This window comes from Pristiophorus japonicus, chromosome 12, assembly GCF_044704955.1.
Source record: "Pristiophorus japonicus isolate sPriJap1 chromosome 12, sPriJap1.hap1, whole genome shotgun sequence".
NCBI classification, from domain to species: domain Eukaryota; kingdom Metazoa; phylum Chordata; class Chondrichthyes; family Pristiophoridae; genus Pristiophorus; species Pristiophorus japonicus.
The window spans coordinates 56,428,206-56,449,627 of NC_091988.1; the positions used below are offsets into that span (position 1 = coordinate 56,428,206).

At 47.3% G+C, this 21,422-nt stretch overlaps 1 protein-coding gene across 1 annotated transcript in view; it reads left to right on the forward strand.

Annotated features, from left to right (window-relative positions):
* Positions 1 to 19,670: 19,670 nt before the first annotated feature.
* The window catches only part of slc26a6 (solute carrier family 26 member 6), a 154,136-nt gene continuing 152,384 nt past the window's right edge, over positions 19,671 to 21,422 (forward strand). Inside the window, exon 1 of the mRNA XM_070894916.1 lies at positions 19,671 to 19,751. Within this exon, the coding sequence (XP_070751017.1) occupies positions 19,720 to 19,751 (32 nt within the window). The 5' untranslated portion in view covers positions 19,671 to 19,719. The remainder of the gene's footprint in view (positions 19,752 to 21,422) is intronic.

A 21,422-nucleotide genomic window follows, 5' to 3' on the forward strand; every position in this document is an offset into this window, starting at 1 on the left:
CTGAGTGTCTGTGTGTGCGCATGCCTGTGTGAGTGTGTGTAAGTGTATGTGTGTGAGAGAAAGTGTCTGAGTGTAAGTGAGTCTGTGTATAAATGACTGAGTCACAGTTCCCTTTAAGCTGCATGGCCACGCGGCGCACTGAAGATCCCACGCAGCCTGCGGGCCGACTTTTAAATAGTAAAAACACACATGCGCGGAATTTTGAATGGCCTGCGCAGCCCGTTAAAGGGGTTGTGCTAGCCAAAATACAATCAGAGGGACCATTGCTTGAGTGTGTGTGTGTAAGTGTCTCAGTGTCTGTCTGTGAGTGTGTGTGCCTGTAGATGTGTGTATTCTGGTCAAATATTTTGGTAAAAGGAAAGACTTACATTTATACAGCCTTTAACAACCACCGGACGTCTCAAAGCACTTTATAGCCAATGAGGTACTTTTGGAGTGTAGTCACTGTTGTAAGGAGCTGTGTCCATCTTTGTAGAATTAAGTGGCACCTTGTATATTTTCACACAGTTATATAACTTCCTTGGTTATTTTTTAAACAAGTTCCTGAGATCTATTAATACAAAGAGAACAGCCCAGACGAAAAATAACATCTTTATGTAGCAAATTTCTTCAAAGTAGAGTTGCAACATAAAATGTCTTCCTTAACCAAATGGGATACTGCCAGTCTATGGTGAAGTTTGAATGTTTCCTGGACTATTGGAGTTATTGGCTGGAACTTGAATACCACCACCCTCACCCAGTGAGAATAGTGCGGTGGGGTGGGGGGGAGCATTAAAATGTGAAAATTCTACCTCCCAACTCCAATCCAGCGCATCATGATTTTTACAACAATGATTCAAGCCGTCTAAAGGCTACGGCTAAAGACAGGCGGGGGCCTATTTAATACTCAAAAGTCACAGACCGATGACAACATCGAGGATGTGATGTGTAATATTAATCTGAAGTCGGGGAGTCCCGCTCTGTCTTTAAAAAATACCTCTGTTAGAACTCCTTGTGGGCCAGGAGGAGTCGGAGTCCTCTCCCCAGGTCTCACAAGAAATCCATGGGTCTCCTCAGCCCTCGTCCCCCCACCCCGATCTCTAATCGCCCACAAGACCACAACCCTGACCCACCCCCCCTGTTATATTTAGACTAACTCCACAAGACTGAGTACTGTAAGCTTAAACTGATGTGATCTTAGTCTCTTTAATAAAACTCCGGAGTGCCAAAGCAGCCTGGCAGACAAGCTTTTATACTTGCTTGCATGAGGTGTGCTGGTGACCCTTGGGCTTTCAACAGGTGCGCCCTCTTGTGGCAAGTCTGACACAGTTATAATGTTTACATACATAACATCACTCCCCTACCCCCCCCCCCCAAAAGTCTTTGATACAATTATTTACAAGTTGAGGTGGTCCGGGGCCCTTCGCTCCCTGGTTAAATGCCTGAGTTTGAACCCTGGCATGGGTGAGTCTGATCAGACTGTTGGGCATGGTAAGTTCATCCTCTTGATTGATGGTGAGGTCGATTGCTGGTTGGGTGTGTGTTGGTGGATCGATGATGGTGATGTCCTCTTCAAGTTGTTCCTGATTGTCAGTGAATTGCAGTTTGGTCTGATCCAAATGCTTTCTGCACGTTTGTCCATTACATAGTTTGACAATAAACACTCTATTCCCCTCCTTGGCCAAGACAGTGCCAGCAACCCATTTGGGACCATGACCATAATTAAGGACAAACACAGGGTTGTTTACATCAATGTCACGTGATACAGCCACGTGATCGTGGTACATGTTTTGCCGGTGACGCCGGGTTTCCACATGATCATTAAGATCCGAGTGGACTAAGGAGAGCCTGGTTTTGAGTGCTCTCTTCATTAACAATTCCACCAGGGGAACCCCGGTAAGCGAGTGGGGTCATGTCCAGTAGCTGAGCAGAACCCAAGATAAATGGGTCTGCAGGGAATCATCCGTTATGCGTTTCAAGTCACTCTTGATAGTTTGGATTGCACGTTCCACTTGACCGTTGGATGCGGGCTTAAACGGAGCAGACCTGACATGCTTAATGCCATTGCAGGTCATAAACTCGTTGAATTCTGAGCTGGTGAAACACAGTCCATTGTCACTGACAAGGACATCGGGCAAGCCATGGGTGGCAAACATGGCCCGGAGGCTTTCAATGGTGGCAGTGGACGTGCAGGATGACATGATTACACATTCAATCCATTTAGAGTAAGCGTCCACTAGTACTAAGAACATATTTCCTAGAAGCGAAATCTACGTGGATCCTGGACCACGCTTTGGAGGGCCATGACCGCAGACTCAATGGAGCCTCCCTTGGTGCATTGCTCAACTGTGAGCACGTGTTACATTGGTGTACGCATGACTCCAAATCCGAGTCAATGCTGGGCCACCAAACATGCAGCCTGGCGATAGCCTTCATCATGACTATGCCTGGGTAGGTATTGAGTAGGTCGTGTATAAACGTTTCCCTGCCTTTTTTTGGCAAAATCACGCGATTACCCCACAAGAGACAATCCGACTGGATGGACATTTCATCTTTGCGTCGGTGAGATGGCTTGATTTCATCTTGCATTTCCCTGGGAACAGCCGACCAGCTCCCATTGAGGACGCAACTTTTTACTAGTGATAGCACAGGGTCCTGGCTAGTCCAGGTCCTGATCTGGCGAGCCGTGATGGGTGACCCCTCGCTCTCAAAACATCCATGACCAGAAGCAAGTCTGCAGGTTGCGCCATTTCCACCCCGGTGGTGGGCAATGGTAGTCGACTGAGGGCATCAGCACAATTCTCCGTGTCTGGTCTGTGGCAGATAACATAGTCATAAGAGGACAATGTTAGTGCCCATCTTTGAATGCGGGACGAAGCATTCATGTTTATACTTTTGCTTTCTGAAAACAGCGAAATGAGCGGTTTGGGGTCGGTTTCAAGCTCGAACCAAAGTCCAAATAGGTATTGGTGCATTTTCTTAACCCCGTATACACATGCTAACGCCTCTTTCTCGACCATACTATAGGCTCTCTCAGCCTTAGATACACCTCTAGACACATATGCACCCAGTTGCAGTTTGCCTGATACATTGTAACACACAGCCAACCCTGTACGAAGATGCATCACAAGCTAGCACTAAACATTTGCACGGGTCATGCTATGTAACTTGTTAGAACATAGCAGGTTTCTGGCCTTCTCAATGGCTGTCTCTTGAGATTTACCCCAAACCTAATCATCACCCTTACGTAGCAACATGAGCAATGTTTCCAGCAAAGTGCTCAACCCAGGTAGAAAGTTACCAAAATAGTTGGAGTCCCAGGAACGAACGCAACTCCGTCACATTCTGTGGCCTAGGTGCGTTCTTGATGGCCTCCGTCTTTGAGTCCGTGGGTCTGATGCCATCTGCCGCAATCTTTCTCCCCAAAAATTCGACCTCTGGCACCAGGAAAACACACTTGGAACGTTTCAGCCTGAATCCCACTCTGTCTAGTCGACTTAGAACCTCTTCCAGGTTCTGCAGGTGTTCGATGGTGTCACGAACGGTGATCAGGATGTCGTCTTGAAACACAACGGTGCGCGGAAATGATTTCAGCAGACTCTCCATGTTCCTCTGGAAAATAGCAGCAGCCGAGCGAATCCCAAAAGGGTATCTCTGGTATATAAATAGTCCTTTGTGCGTGTTGATGCACATCAAACTTTTCGAAGATTCAGCCAGCTCCTGTGTCATGTAAGTAGAGGTTAGATCCAATTTGGTGAACGACTTTACCCCTGCTAACATTGCGAACAGGTCATCCGCCTTGGGTAGTGGCTACTGGTCTTGTAACAAGACTCGGTTGATCGTTACCTTGTAGTCTCCGCAGATTCTGACCGTGCCATCGCTTTTCAACACCAGAACAATTGGGTTGGCCCACTCATTGAACTCAACTGGCGATATGATTCCCTCTTGTTGAAGTCTATCCAGTTCAATCTCGACTTTCTCCCTCATCATATATGGAACCGCTCGAGCCTTATGATGAACAGGCCGTGCATCAGGGACTAGATGGATCTGCACCTTGGGACCTGTGAAGTTGCTGATGCCTGGTTCAAATAGTGATGGAAATTTGCTCAGCACTTGATAGTGCTTTGATGTCATCCCAGTTCCATCAAATCTTTCCTAGCCAGCTTCTGCATTAGGCTATCGCCTGGTACAATCCCCAATAATAAGTCATGCACAGCTCCATCGTACGATATCTTCACTGCCGCACTGCCAATGACTGGTATGAGCTCTTTGGTGCAAGTGCGCAGCTTTGTATAAATCGAACTTAGTTTGGGCCTTTGTGCCTTGTTGCCCCCCAGTTTCTCAAAAGCCTTCTGGCTCTTAATTGACTGACTCGCCCCCGTGTCCAACTCCATGGAAACTGGAATGCCATTTAATTTGACTTTCAGCATTATAGGAGGGTTCTTTGTGGTGAAGATATGTACCTCATACACTTCTTCCTCGGCCTCAGGTTGAGTTGCTTCTCTTACTCGTTCTGCGTGATCCACTTCGGATCGACCAGCTTCTGCCGACTCTGCCACGTGGTGAGTCGCAGCACGTTTGCACATTCGCTGGAGGTGTCCCATTGTTTTGCAGCCTTTGCACACATAGTGCTTGAATCGACATTGATGGGCTCGATGATTACCCCCGCAGCGCCAACATGGTGTTAATGGATTCACATTCACGTCCCACGGCAGACTCTGAGTCATCCTAGGTCTGGCCTCTGCAGGCGTGTAGGCCCTACCATGTACAGTTCTGTCTGCTAACGGCGTTATTTTATGCACAGTACTTGCCGGTGTGCTTCGATGCTGAGAAGGTATCAGTTTAGTATTATCGTTCATGGACATGAAAGCCTGGGCTATCGTGATGGCCTTGTTCAGGTCTGGGGATTCGGCAGACAGCAGCTTGCGATGAATGACCTCGTGGCCGATTCCAAGCACGAAAAAGTTCCGCAGCATTTCCCCCAAATATCCATCAAAGTCGCAAGGTCCCGCAAGGCGTCTTAGGTCGGCGACATAACTCACCACGTCCTCACCCTCGGAGCAATGGTGCATATAGAAGCGATATCTGGCCATTAAGATGCTCTCCTTCGGCTTGAGGTGTTCCCGAACCAGCGTACACAACTCTGCATATGTCTTTTCTGTTGGTTTCGTCGGTGCTAGCAGATGCTTGATGAGGTCGTATGTTGTAGACCCACAAATGGTGAGGAGAATCGCCCTGCGCTTGATCGCTTTATCGTCCGCATCCAGCTCATTGGTCATGAAGTACTGGTCGAAACATTTAATGAAGGCTTCCCAATCATCACCCGCTACAAATTGCTCCAGAATACCAACGGCAGCCATTACTGCGTGATAGTTCGTGATCAGTTACTCGTCGCCAATTGTTATGTTTAGAATAACTCCACAAGACTGAGTACTGTAAGCTTAAACTGATGTGATCTTAGTCTCTTTAATAAAACTCCAGAGTGCCAAAGCAGCATGGCAGACAATCTTTTGTACTCGCTTGCATGAGGTGTGCAGGTGACCCTTGGGCCTCCAACAGGTGCGCCCTCTGGTGGCAAGTCTTACACAGTTATAATGTTTACATATATAACACCCCCAATGATCTCCGATTGCCCCCAAGACCCCAGCTCCAGCTCCCCCGCCCCCCCCACCCGATCACCGATTGCCCACAAGACCCAACCCAGCCCCTCACTAATCTCTGATCACCCACAATATCCCAGTCCCTCACTGATCTCCGATCACCCACAAGATCCCAGTCCCTCACTGATCTCCAATCAACCACGAGATTCTAGCCCCTCACTGATCTCCGATCACCATCCAGACCGCAGCTCCCATTGACTGCGGCCCCTTGCCACCAAATTTCTGTTCCCGCCTGGCGACCAGGTGTTGGGTGGGACTTGGGAACTTTTATTTAAACGAAGCCCTGCCGTTAAGATTGGCTGGACCTCCATGTCCCGAACTCTCCGTGTGGTCTGCCCGCTGCCAGGTTCACATGCATCGTACCTGCCACCCCCTGAAAACTGAGGCCATTGTGTTCATTGGCATCATCCTGTCATTGGTGTTAAACTAATCGTGGCATCACTGGTTAATCCATGTTCCAGGGCAAAATGCTGTCAGAATGTGTCGTTGCAAATTGGTTAGATCCATTTCCAGTTTACAGACTCTCAGCCAGAGTCCAAATGGACTTCAGTTTTCTCCTTCCTTTATAAAGTGTCTTTGTCGATAACACTTGGTCCATGTGATCTTGCAGACTGGTTTCAATAACTTGAGGAGGTTGGAGGGGAATTTTCCAGAGTATTATTTTTCCTCATAGACCCTGGATTTTTTCCTCTTTTTTTTGCCTCGAGCAGGAGATTACATTTCAGGGGATCGGGAGAAGGGAGGAAGTGTTCAGTTATGATCATGAATGTGGGGCAGGCTTGATGGACCAACTGGTATTTTCCTGACCGTCAATTTTGTATGTTCGTATGCTTTAGGGAAAGAACAAGGAGTGGGGCTAATTAGATAGCTCCTTCAAAGCTCGTGGCACAGGCATGAAGGGCCAAATGGCCTCCTTCTATGCTATATGATTCCCTGAAGGTACTGGAGTAGATTCCATGGTCACCAGCAGCTCTGTGATACCTCACCCAAATGACTGCTCATCATGTGTTTCTCTTCAATTAATTCTCAGGATGTGGGCATTGCTGGCAAGGCTGGCAATTATTGCCCATCCCTAGGTACCCTTAAGAAAGTGGTAGTGGTGGACCGCCTTCGTGAACCACTGCAGTCTGTGTAGTAAAGGTGTTCCCAGGGTGTTTCAGGATTTTGACCCAGCACCAAGAAAGGAACAGTGATACATATCCAGGTCGGGATGATGTGTGACTTGAAAAGGAAATGTGTGACCTTGGACACTGAATATCTCGGGGTATATGACCTTGGCGGGAACTAAGCCCAATCATATCCTCTCCTGAAATCTATGTGCAAGCCGTTCACCCCTCACCCCTGTGCTCGCTGACCTACAGTGGGTCTGACCTACTTACCTTCTGAATTCCAATGAGTAGAGGCCCAGCCTACTCAACCTTTCCTCATAAGTCAACCCCCTCATCTCCGGAATCAACATGGTGAACCTTCTCTGAACTATCTCTAAAGCAAGTATATCCTTTCATAAATATGGAAACCAAAACCTCACCAATACCCTGTACAACTGTAGCAAGACTTCCCTGCTTTTATACTCCATCCCCTTTGCAATAAAGGCCAAGATTCCATTGGCCTTCCTGATCACTTGTTGTACCTTCTTTGATCCTTTTCCCTATCTCCACCTTCTTTAATGCTCCTGTGGGTTTTCATTCTCTCTGGTAATGCACTGGTTAAAGTGTTCATGTAAATTTTTCTTTGTGTGCTATTTGAATGCTGTTCTCTAAAATAAATTAAAATTTGCATTTATACATTGCCTTCAATTAGAAAACATCCTCGGGCTGAAATTGCCGCTCCCGATGAGGCCTCTGACTGCTGGAAAGCAGCAGCCACGGGGCGGCGTGGAATGGCCGCCGACTCTTTGTGGAGGCGTCGCCATTTTAGAAATTGCCCTTCCTCAGGAGCGGAGCGGTGTCTGAGTCCGCTCCGCCCATTTTCCCGCCGCTGCATGCACGCACCGACCCCTTACCGCCTGGCGGTGACCCCCTCGCGAAATTGCCCCGCGGGAGCAGCCAGGCTGATGCTCCCAATAGCTTTTGCTGTCGGGACACTCTGTGTGAAATGGCGGCACGGCTACCCTTAAAGCAGAGGGCGCACTGTCGCGGCCGCCATGTGGTATTTTTTTTTTGTCGGCCGACTGCCAGGTCAGCCCGACAATAGTGCCCATGGGTTTGTCCATCCCTGTTCATATGAGGGTCCTGACATTCCATGTCCCGAACTTCATATTGAAGGGTGAAAGATGCCTGTGCGTGAGTTCTTTTAACGTGGGGTGGTCGTTGCACACTGACTATCACACGGGCTTAGCAGAGCAAGGTCTTGGTCCAGTGGCAAGGGGGTCCAAGACGACTGGAGTCCAGGCACTGATGTATGAGCCTAGTTGCCTACGGCGGAATGCGAGTCGTAAGCTTGTGCTGAGCAGCGCCCTTCGGTGAGGTGGTGAGAAAACCGAGGTTTGGCTGAGGGCAGGCATTGGGATGGTCAGAGGTCCACTTTGTGGAAGGAGGAGAGGTCAAATAGGTCAGAGTGGCTACAGCCATTGAGCACACCACGTGCTTGACAGAGACTCTGCCGTTGAGTGGGGCCAGCGGCCAGGGGGAGGCCAGAACGCCGTTGGTGGGATGAAGGCCAGGACGTCGCCGGTAGAGTTTAGCCGAGCTGCCTACAGGCAGCCTGGCCGCTGGCCCGGCCGAAACCCTCCATAGTGGCCCAGAGGACCTAACTAAAATATCTGCAGAGTTCGCAGTGGGCCTCCCCTTTAACTGAAGGGGAGAGATGTTGTGGCGAATCAGCGCAATGCAACACGTTCACGTCGCGCTGACGACTGATCGGGGCGGCAGACCCGCTGTGAGGGCACTTGACCGGGACACCGCATCACAGAGAAAAAAAAAACAAAATGCTGAATTTCTCCGATATCTCCACCCCATGGACTGGGGGGCAGAAACACTTAAAAAAAAAATGGTAGGTGCGCCCCATTCCAGGTGGAGGGCAATTTCTACCACCCCCTGTTTCTGAGACTGTTACCCCTGGCTGGGGGTCACAGTCTCAGAATAAGGGGTCAGCCATTTAGGACTGAGATGAGGTGAAATTTCTTCACTCAGAGGGTGGTGAATCTTTGGAATTCTCTACCCCAAAGGGCTGTGGATGCTCAGTCGTTGAGTATATTCAAGACAAAGATCGATAGATTTTTGGATATTCAGGAAATCAAGGGATATAGGGATAGTGCAGGATAGTGGAGTTGAGGTAAAAAATCAGCCATGATCTCATTGAATGGCGGAACAGGCTCGATGGACTGAATGGCCTACTCCTGCTCCTAATTCTTATGTTCTTAATTCTTATCCCGAGGTTTCTTTACAGAGGGGAAGATGAAGAAATAAAATTAGATCAAACAAATAAAGGCATGTTGCTGTGCCCTGATAAGAGGTTGAGGACAGTTGGCCAAGAACTTGGTTGAGTACAAAAGCAGAATACTGCGGATGCTGGAAATCGGAAATAAAAACAGAAAATGCTGGAAATACTCATCAGGTCAGGCAGCATCTGTGTTGAATAGATGGGTTTTGAGAGAGTTTTTAAAAGTGGAGGGATTCACGTATGAAGTTCCAGAGAATGGGGCCAAATCTCAGTCACAAATGGGGGGGCGGGGGGTGATGAAGAGGGTGTGGCAATGCGCACATGGGTTACTAACTGTATTAAAAGTAGTGCACGATGGAATTCTACATATAACAATTAACCAGACTAAATGAAACCCTCTGATCACCGTCCAATGAACTGTCCCACTCACCATGGTGAGGAATTATTGCAGCTGACTCAGAATTCAGGATTCTATCCCTGTAATAATTGTTGCTTTCATAGGACATTCCTTTTCCCATTAATTTAATGCAGGCTCTTTGTTAGTGTAGATGTTACCTCATTTAAAATAAAGAAAAGAAAAAGAAGACTTGCGTTTATATAGCGCCTTTCATGACCTCAGGACATCACAAAGCACGTTAGTCAATTAAGTACTTTAGAAGTGTAGTCACCAATGTTCCCTGTAATTTTTAGTTCGGTCCATTCAAATTTTCGTCCATGAGTGGTTATTCCCATTGGAAAGCCGGTAAGCAGACTGCATGGGACCTCCAGACTGCTGCACGGTCGCGGAGCTTAGCAGGAACGTTCGTAGTCACTATTGTAATGTAGGAAACCCGACAGCCAATCTGTGTGCAGCAAGCTCCCACAAATAGTAACAACAGAAACAACCTGTATTTATATAGCGCCTTTAACATAGTAAAACGTCCCGGGCGCTTCACAGCAGCATTATCAAACAAAACTTGGCACCGAGCTACATAAGGAGATCTTAGAGCAGAAGAGCGCCTTAACGGAGGAACGAGAGGTGGAGAGGTTTCAGGGAGGGAATTCCAGAGCTTAGCCGCCAATGGTGGAACGATTAAAATCGGGGATGCTCAAGAAGCTAGAATTGGAGGAGTACAGATACCTCGGCGGGCTGTAGGGCTGGAGGAGATTTCAGAGATAGGGAGGGGGCGAGGCCATGGAGGGATTGGAAAATAAGGATGATAATTTTAAAATCGAGGTGATGGGTGAACTGGACTTGGTGCGAGTTAAGACACGGGCAGCAGAGTTTTGGATGAACGGGAGTTTAGGAAACAACAGCAACAACTTTTATTTATGTAGCACCTTTAAGGTAGTAAAATGTCTCAAAGCGTTTCACAGGAGTATTATGAGATACAAAATTTGACACCAAGTCGTGTAAGTAGAAATTAGCACAGGTGACCAAAAGTTTGGTCAAAGACGTATGTTCTAAGGAGCGCCTTAAAGGAGGAAAGAGAGGCGGAGAGGTTTAGGCAGGGAATTCCAGAGATTGGGGCCGAGGCAACAGGATTATGATCAGGAAGGCTCAAGAGGGCAGAATTAGAGGAGCGCAGATATCTCGGGGGGTTGTGGGGTTGGGTGAGATTCATCATCATCATAGGCAGCCCCTCGGAATCGAAGAAGACTGGCTTCCGCTCTAAAAGTGAGTTCTTAAGTGACTCAACAGTCCAATATCGGAATTACAGTCTCTGTCACAGGTGGGACAGACAGTCATTGAAGGAAAGAGTAGGTGGGACTGGTTTGCCACTCGTTCCTTACACTGCCTTCGCTTGTTTTCTGCATGCTCTCAGCAACGAGACTACTGGATGAGATTGCAGAGTTAGGGATGGGGGGGCATGGAGGGATTTGAAAATAAGGATGAGAATTTTGAAATCGTGGTGTTGCTTAACCGGGAGCCAATGTAGGTCAGCGAGCACAAAGGTGATAGGTGAGTGGGACTTGGTGCAAGTTAGGACATGGGCAGCCGAGTTTTGGATCACCTCTAGTTTACGTAGGGTAAAATATGGGAGGCCAGCCAGGAGTGCAGTAGAATAGTCATGTCCAGAGGTAACAAAGGCATGGATGAGGGCTTCAGCAGTGGATGAGCTGAGGCAAGGGCAGGCGATGTTACGGAGGTGGAAATAGGTGGTCTTAGTTATGCTGTGGATATGTGGTAGGAAGCTCATTTCAGGGTCAAATATGTCACCAAGGTTGTGAACAGTCTGATTCACCCTCAGAGGTTGGCGGGAGGGATTGAGTCAGTGGCTAGGGAACACAGTTTGTGGCGGGAACCGAAGGCAATGGCTTTGGTCTTTCCAATAGCAATGAGATAATGACCAGATAATCTGTTTTGGTGATGTTGGTTGATAGATAACTCACCTGCTCTTCTTCAAATAGTGTCATAGGACTTTTTACATCCGCCCAAGAAGGCAGAAGGAGTCGCGAAGTAACATCACATCGGAAAAGTGGCATCTCCCTTTTTCACCACTCCCTCAGTACTCCACTGGTGTGTCAGCCTAGATTTTGAGCTTAAGTCAAAAATCTTACCCCCCACCCAAGTATGATAAAAAATTTTATCACGGAGATATCTTCCTCAGCCTCTGCACCATGACTTCTCATCCTCGGTGATTTCAACCTCCATCTCAATTCATCATGCTCTCTCTCCTCTGACTTCAGTACCCTCCTGTCCTCCCTTAATCTCTCCCTCCATGTGAATTCCTCAACCCATAGTCACAGCCCTTGACCTTGCCATCTCTCGTGGCCTCATTATTCCTACTGTGTCAATTACAGATAAGGCCATCTCTGACCATTTCCTTGCATTGTTTTCCCCTCACATCCCCTTTCCCCCACCCAACACTACTTCCTTCTGCATCCGCCCTTGGCAAAAACTCTCTCCAAACTCCCTTACAACTGCACTTATCAACTCCAAACTATCCAGCCTTTGACCCTCCTTTCACCATTTTTGCAGCCGCCGATCTGCTCAACCACCACCTTTGATTCCCTAGTCCCTATTAAAACCATTACTCTCTCTCACCCTGGCCATTTCCCCTGGTACAGCCCTCATCTTTGCTCCCTCAAGTCCAAGGGGCGCAGATTTGAATGGATGTGGCAGAGAACTGGTTTATCCATTCACCGCCAGATCTGGCTGGACCATAAAGCATTATCGGGTCCTACTCTTGTCTGCAAAAACTGCTCACTATTCCAGAATCATTCTGCAATGCAACGATAAACCCCGGCTACTATTCTCTACTGTTAACAGTCTTCTTAAACCCCTCTCCCCTGTCTCCACCACACCCAGCTCCAACAACAAGTGTGAGGAGCTCATGGACTTCTTTCTCTCAAAGATTGAGACCATCCGATCATGTGCCTCTTCCAGTTCCCTTCCTTCCCCATGCCCACGGGAAAAAGTTCCTCTGAGGTTCCCCCTTGCCCTAGTTCTAAACTCATTTCTTTCTCTAGTTTCTCTCTGATCTTCCCTCTTGATCTCTCCACGCTTATCTTGTCCATGAGATCCACTTCCTGCTCTTTTGAACCCATTCCCACTAAACTGCTGAACACCCAACTTCCTTTTCTGGCTTCTATGTTAGCGGTTCTCTCTCTTCAGGTACTGTCCCTCTCTCCTTCAAATCTGCGGTCATCACCCCTCTCCTCAAAAAACAAACTTTGACCCCACTGTGCTTGCTAACTATTGCCCCATCTCCAACCTCCCTTTCCTCTCCAAAGTCTTTGAACATGTTGTCACCTCCCAAATTCGTGCTGATCTTTAACGGAACTCCATGTTTAAATCCCTTCAATCTGGTTTCTACTCCTGCCACAGCAATGAAACAGCTCTCATCAAATCACAAATGACATCCTTTGTGACTGTGATAAAGGTAAACTATCCCTCTTCGTCATCCTCGACATGTCTGCAGGCTTTGACACAGTGGACCAGTCCATCCTCCTCCAATGCCTCTCCACCAATGTCCAGCTGGGTGGGACCGCACTCGCCTGATTCCATTCCTATCTATCTAATCATAGCCAGAAAAATCTCCTGCAATGGCTTCTCTTCCCGCTCCCGCATTGTTACCTCCAGTGTCCCCCAAAGATCTATTCTTGCACCCCCCCCTCCTATTTTTCATCTATATACTGCCCCTTGGCATTATCATCCGAAAACACGGAGTCAATTTCCACATGTACACTGACGACATCCAGCTCTACCTCTCCACCACTTCTCTCGACCCCTCCATAGTCTCGAAATTGTCAGACTGTTTGTCTGACATCCAGTATTGGATGATCAGAAATGTTCTCCAATTATATATTGGGAAGACCGAAGCCATTGTCTTTGGTCCCCGTCACAAACTGCGTTCCCTAGCCATTGACTCCATCCCTCTCCCTAGCATCTAGCAACAAAGGGAACAGCAATAAGCATGGATGATTTTAACCTCCATATTGATTGGACAAATCAAATTGGTCAGGGTAGCCTTAAGGAAGAGTTCATAGAGTGCATAAGGGATGGATTCCTTGAGCAGTATGTAATGGAACCAACCAGGAGACAGGCTATCTTAGATCTGGTCCTGTGTAATGAGACAGGATTAATAAACAATCTCTTAGTAAAGGATCCCCTTGGGATGAGTGGTCACTGCATTGTTGAATTTCAAATTCAGATGGAGGGCGATAAAGTTGGATCTCAAACCAGTGACCTAAGCTTAAATAAAGGAGACTACAAAGGTATGAGGGCAGAGTTGGCTAAAGAGGACTGGGAAAATAGATTTAAGTATAGGACAGTTGATGAACAGTGGTGTACATTTAAGGAGATATTTCACAATGCTCAAGAAAAATTTATTCCAGCGAGGAGGAAAGGGTGTAAAAGAAAAGAGAGCCATCAGTGGCAAACTAAAGAAAAAAAGGACGGTATCCAGTTAAAAACAAAGGCATACAAAGTAGCCAAAATTACTGGGAGTGCAGAAGATTGGGAAGTTTTTAAAAGCCAGCAAAGAATGACTAAAAAAAATGATTAAGCAAGGGAAGATAGACTATGAAAGTAAACTCGCACGAAATATAAAAACAGATAGCAAGAGTTTCCACACGTATATAAAAAGGAAAAGAGTGGCTAAAGTAAATGTTGGTCCCTTAGAGGATGAAACCGGGGAATTAGTGATGGGGAACACAGAGATGGCAGAAACTCTGAACAAATATTTTGTATCAGTCTTTACAGTAGAGGACACTCAAAATATCCCAACAGTGGATAGTCAAGGGGCTATAGGGAGTGTGGGGGGGGGGGGGGGGGGAAGGAGGAACTTAACACAATCACAATCACTAAGGAGGTGATACTCAGTAAGATAATGGGACTAAAGGCGGATAAATCCCCTGGACCTGATGGCTTGCATCCTAGAGTCTTAAGAGAAGTAGTGGCAGGGATAGTGGATGCATTGGTTGTAATTTACCAAAATTCCCTGGATTCTGGAGAGGTCCCAGCAGATTGGAAAACTGCAAATGTAACGCCCCTATTTAAAAAGGAGGCAGACAAAAAGCAGGAAGCTATAGACCAGTTAGCCTAACATCTGTGGTTGGTAAAATGTTGGAGTCTATTATTAAAGAAGCAGTAGCAGGACATTTGGAAAAGCAAAATTCAGTCAGGTAGAGTCAACATAGATTTATGAAGGGGAAGTCATGTTTAACAAATTTTCTGGAATTCTTTGAGGATGTAACGAACAGGGTGGATAAAGGGGAACCAGTGGATATGGTGTATTTGGATTTCCAAAAGGCATTCAATAAGATGCCAAGTAAAAGGTTACTGCACAAAAAATTCACGGGGTTGGGGATAATATATTAACATGGATAGAGGATTGGCTAACTGACAGAAAACAGAGAGTTGGGATAAATGGTTCATTCTTGGTTTGGCAATCAGTAACTAGTGGGATGCCGCAGGGATCAGTACTGGGACCCCAACTATTTACAATCTATATTAATGACTTAGAAGAAGGGACCGAGTGTAACGTAGCCAAGTTTGCTGACGATACAAAGATGGGAGGAAAAGCAATGTGTGAGGAGGACACAAAAAACCCGTGGGCAAGTGAGTGCGCAAAAATTTGGCAGATGGAATATGATGTTGGAAAGTGTGAGGTTATGCACTTTGGCAGAAAAAAATTGAGGAGCAAGTTATTATTTAAATGGAGGAAAATTGCAAAGTGCTGGATTACAGTGGGACTTGGGGTTCTGGTACATGAAACACAAAAGAATAGTAAGCAGGTAAAGCAAGTGATCAGGAAGGCCAATGGAATCTTGGCCTTTATTGCAAAGGGGATGGTATATAAAAGCAGGGAAGTCTTGCTACAGTTATACAGAGTATTGGTAAGGCCACACCTGGAATACTGCATGCAGTTTTGGTTTCCATATTTACGAAAGGATATACTTGTTTTGGAGGTAGTTCAGAGAAAGTTCACTTGGTTGATTCTGGAGATGAGGGGGTTGACTTATGAGGAATGGTTGAGAAGGTTGGGCCACTACTCATTGGAATTCAGAAGAATGCGAGGTGATCTTATTGAAACGTATAAGATAATGAGGGGGCTTGACAAGGTGGAAGCAAAGAGGATGTTTCCACTGATAGGGGAGACTAGAACTAGGGGGCATAATCGTAGAATAAGGGACCACCCATTTAAAACTGAGATGAGTAATTTGTTCTCTCAGAGGGTTGTAAATCTGCAGAATTCGCTGCCTCAGAGAGCTGTGCAAGCTGGGTCATTGAATAAATTTAAGACAGAGATAGACAGTTTCTTAACCGATAAGGGGTTATGGGGAATGGGCAGGGAAGTGGATCTGAGTCCATGATCGGATCAGCCATGATCGTATTAAATGGCAGAGCAGGCTCAAGGGGTCATATGGTCTACTCCTGCTCCTATTTCTTATGTTCTTATGTTCTATCTGAGGCTAAACCAGACTGTTCGCAAACTAGGCATCATATTTGACCCTGAAATGAGCTTCTGGCCACATATCCGCAGCATAACTAAAACTGCCTATTTCCACCTCTGTAACTTGCCCGCCTGCGCCCCTGCCTCAGCTCATCTGCTGCTGAAACCCTCATCCCATGCCTTTGTTACCTCTAAGCTTGACTATTCCAATGCACTCCTGGCTGGCCTGCTACATTCTACCCTACGCAAACTTGAGTCAATCCAAAATTCGGCAGTCGATGTCTTAAGTCACACCAAGTCCCGCTCACCCATCATCCCTGTGCTCACCTACCTACATTGGCTCCCAGTTAAGCAATGCCTCGATTTCAAATTTCTCATCCTTGTCTACAAGTCCCTCCATGGCCTCGCCCCTCCCTATCTCTGTAATCTCTTTCAGCCTCACAACCCCATAGATGTCTGCGTTCCTCAAATTCTACCCTCTTGAGCATCCCTGATTATAACTGCTCAACCATCAGTGGCCGTGCCTTCAGCTGCCTGGGCCCTAAGTTCTGGAACTCGCTCCCCAAACCTCCCCGCCTCTCTACCTCTCTTTTCTCCTTAAGACGCTCCTCAAAACCTACTTCTTTTCATCTGCTGTTACTTCTTCTTATGTCAAATGTATTTGTTTTGTCTTATAACACTGCTGTGTAGCGCCTTGGGACGTTTTAAAGGCACTATATAAATAAAAGTTATTGTTAAGTCTCTGGAGTGGGACCTGAATTCATGACCTTCTCACTCAGGCAAGAGTGCTACCAACTATGTCTGCAATAGAATTTTTCACTTTGAATTTTTAAACTGTGATTGTAGAAACAGTTTCATCTAAAAATGGCTTAATTTAAAAAAAATCAAAATCCATTCAAAAAATTTCTTTTTTAATTATTTTCCTCCCCTCCCATCGTCTCCCTAGCCTAAATAACGTGACTTTCCCAAGTCGAGGAGATGAACTGGAGACCCTCTCCTGGCCCATCTCGCTTGGCCACTCGGACATTGCCGAGCTGAATGTCTCAGCAACTAAATTCTCAACTCAAGTCTGCCGCAGCAAGTTTGAAATAGTGGGACCAGGAGAAGGCCTTTGACAGGATATTGCACACATACCTGATGGACGTGCTCTCCAAGATGGGGTTTGGGGAGGGTATCCGCAATTGGATCCAACTGCTCTACACAGACATCAGTAGCACAGTTCTAATCAACAGGTGGGAAACTGAAAGCTTTCCGATCAGGTCTGGAGTCAGGCAAGGCTGTCCCCTCTGTCTTGTTTGTGTGCTGTATCGAGCCCTTTGCCGAGTCCATCAGGAAGGATGCGGGCATTAGGGGGGTGACAATCCCAGGCAGCAAAGGTGCTCAGGTCAAGACCTCCCTGTACATGGACGACGTCACTGTCTTTTGCTCGGATCCGCAGTCAGTCCGCAGATTGCTCACAAGTTGCGACCAGTTTGAACTGGCCTCGGGAGCGAAGGTAAATCGCACCAAGAGCGAGGCCATGTTCTTTGGAAGCTGGTCCAACCGATCCTTTATTCCCTTCACCATGAAGTCAGATTACCTGAAGGTTTTGGGAATATGGTTCGGAGCGGACGAGGCGTGCGTCAAAAACTGGAAGGAGCGTATCGCTAAAGCGAAACAGAAACTGGGATGGTGGAAGCTGCGCTCCCTCTCCATTGCAGGAAAGAACCTGGTCATCAGGAGTGAGGTGCTCTCGGTGTTGTTGTACGTGGCGCAGGTCTGGCCCATACCCTGCTCCTGTGCCGAGGCAGTCACCCGAGCCGTCTTCCACTTCATCTGGAGATCGAAAATGGACCGTATCCGCAGAGACACGATGTACAAATCTCTGGACAAGAGGGGAAAGGACGTTCCGAACGTGGCCCTCATCCTGATGGCCACCTTTGTGTGCGGCTGCATCAAGCTGTGCATAGACCCTTCGTACACAAACACTAAGTGTCAGTACGTGCTGAGATTCTACCTGTCCTCAGTGTTGCGAAGGATGGGTCTGGCCAGGCTGCCGCAGAATGCTCCGAGCAGTTGGACCATGCCTCAGCACCTGTCCTTCGTGGAAAAGTTTTTCAAGAAAAACACTTTTGACCACAAGGCCATAAAGCAGTGGTCGGCACGCAAGGTCCTGGACCCCCTACAAAAGAAGGAGATGATGGATCCTGTCGGACGGTTCCGCGAGCAGACTGTCGAACTCGTTTGGCAGAATGTCTCAGCGCCAGAACTTTCACACAAGCACCAAGACGTAGCTAAGTTGGTGGTGAGAAGGGCCCTACCCGTCAGATCCTTCATGCACAGCCGGGGTTTCAGAGACACGGCACTCTGCCCCCGAGTTGGCTGTGGTGCGGACGAGACTGTCATCCCATCTCCTTTGGGACTGCCCCTTTGCAAGGCAGGTCTGGAAGGAGATGCAGTGGTTGCTGTCGAGGTTCATCCCAAGCAGCTCCGTAACACAGCACTCTGTGCTCTACGGACTGTTCCCAGGGACACACGCGGAGACAGACATCATCTGCTGCTGGAGGGCCATCAACTCGGTGAAAGATGCACTTTGGTCTTGCCGAAGTTTGCTGATCTTCCAGAGTAAGGAGATATCCACGTCTGCGTGTTGCAGACTGGCGCAATCCAAGATCCAGGAGTACGTGCTGAGGGATGCATTAAAATTGGTGCAGTCGCCACAAAGGCACGGTGGGGAAGAGCCACAGTTTAAGGCCCTTCTGCCACGGTAAATCCAGGGGCTGGAATCAGTATAAAACTCCCCTCGGGTTGTACTTGTAAACCTTTGTATACATAGTGCACCATGATCTGAAAACACCTATGCAGTGCCATGTATAATGCAAGTTCAGCAACTGTTTAGTAATGTATGTTGTAAAGAAATGTAACTGTACCCTGACCCGTTCCGTGGACTGTATAGTGCAACATGTAACGTAATTTGATGACTGTATTACAATGTATCCTGGATTGTACTGAATTGTACCCTGAAATGTAAAGCAAGCAAATGTATTGAACGGAACTGCCGTCAGCATCCAAATGTATTGTATGGAATTGCTGACCACATCCAAATGTACTGAACTGTCTTCCAAAGTATCGTGCAAATGGTTATATGAATAAAGTATATATTTTGAAATATAAAAAAAAATATTATGGACCAAATCAGAATCTCTTCACAACGTGAGTTGGATTTCCGACACAATGTCCCATCATAACATTACAGTATTCCTCTGCTGTTAAAAATCTTCTAAAATTCCCCCTCCGTGCTTATCAAGATCATAATCAATAATCGGTTTCCCATCCGTATTCTCAACAGACTACATGGACATCGAGCCTATCTCAGTTGTCTTATGGATCCTGCTTTAATCGCAACCTAAGTTGCCATCCTGTAAGATGGAATCCCTTTTTGTTTCCTCTCCCAAACCCTCTCTAGTTCACATCTCCCTTAGTACCTCTCTCTCTGTCCTCATCCGTTTCTGATCAGTGACTGGGGATTGGAGAGTCTAAAGCTGGGAGGCAACAACAGCGGTATCAACAGAATTCAAATAGCGTGCGGCAGTGAGGAGAAGCGACAGCAGCCGAGAGGACGTGAAATAATTTGTGTAGAAAGTTTGAAGCAGGAGGCACAGCCCAGGAATTGTGCACAAGAGAGGCTGAACCGGCAGCTGAAAGCAAAACTGAAATTGAGGAAGGAAATGACACCGGGAAGTTGCGAGAGTGGGAGAAGGGGGAAAATCAGAGCACGTTGAAGGGAAGGACGAGAGAGAGAGGAACAGATAGCACGAGGACACTGTGCAAAAGGAAAAATGCAAGAAAACAGTGATGACGAAACAGAGAGGTATGTAGGAATTAAGCGCAATGGAGAAATAATTAGCATAGGGTTGGAGACCAAAGTAGAGGCAAGCTTTTTTTTGGTGTAACATCACTGGCAGTTTTACTCATCTGAATAGTTACAAATTGTATTGTGATTTTAAACTGTGAAAGAAACTCTCTGGAGCATTCACCTGCTCATCAGCTGCTGACTTGCCCCAAGCTCTGACTGTCCAAAGCTCTGACTGCCCCAAGCTCTGTCTGATGTCCAAAGCTCTGATGTCCCAAGCTCTGACTGCCCCAAGCTCTGTCTGATGTCCCAAGCTCTGACTGCCCCAAGCTCTGTCTATCCCAAGCTCTGATGTCCCAAGCTCTGACTGCCCCAAGCTCTGACTGTCCAAAGTCTGACTGTCCCAAGCTCTGACTGCCCCAAGCTGTCTGTCCCAAGCTCTGATGTCCCAAACTCAGATTGTCCCAAGCTCTGTCTATCCCAAGCTCTGACTGCCCCAAGCTCTAACTGTCCCAAGCTCTGATTGTCCCAAGCTCAGATTATCCAAAGCTCTGACTGTCCCAAGCTCTGACTGTCCCAAGTTCTGTCTATCCCAAGCTCTGACTGTCCCAAGCTCTGACTGTTCAAAGCTCTGACTGCCCCAAGCTCTGACTGCCCCAAGCTCAGATTGTCCAAAGCTCTGACTGTCCCAAGCTCTGACTGTCCCAAGCTCTGTCTATCCCAAGCTCTGACTGTCCCAAGCTCAGATTGTCCAAAGCTCTGACTGTCCCAAGCTCTAACTGTCCCAAGCTCTGACTGTCCCAAGCTCTGTCTATCCCAAGCTCTGACTGTCCCAAGCTCAGATTGTCCAAAGCTCTGACTGTCCCAAGCGCTGACTGTCCCAAGCTCTGACTGTCCCAAGCTCAGATTGTCCAAAGCTCTGACTGTCCCAAGCTCTAACTGTCCCAAGCTCTGACTGTCCCAAGCTCAGATTGTCCAAAGCTCTGACTGCCCCAAGCTCTGACTGTCCCAAGCTCAGATTGTCCCAAGCGCTGACTGTCCCAAGCTCTGACTGTCCCAAGCTCTGACTGTCCCAAGCGCTGACTGTTCTAAGCTCTGACTGTCCCAAGCACTGACTGTCCTAAGCGCTGACTGTCCCAAGCTCTGACTGTCCCAAGCTTTGTCTATCCCAAGCTCTGACTGTCCCAAGCGCTGACTGTCCCAAGCTATGTCTGCCACCTATTCCTTGTCATCCCTGTTGCCACCTATTCCTTGTCATCCCTGCTGCCATCTCTTTCCCACTACCAACCATATATTCTGCATTTTCTTACCTGTTACATTTCTTCCATTTCTGTTGCTTGCACTGACCTGCCGTTCAGACAGTATCACCATTTCTCACAGTCTCCCACATCTTCTCCATTGTCTCCCAGTCTGTACCAACTCTCGCCCATTTGTAATATAGAGCTGCGCCTAGTGGACCACTGTGGTATTGCAACTGCTGCTGTAAATACGATAAGAGTCACACAATGTACTGGAACCATCTTGTAGTGTGTGTTGTTAGTGATGTCGTAAAGAATACATCATACCATTCCTCATACTCTCAGTTTTGTCATTGGCCCATCATTTTCTGCCGTAATAACGGTGAGTCTAATGGCGCTCGCCGGTATTTATACGCAAATGTGACAGCTGCTTCAGGCGAGGGCAGATGCG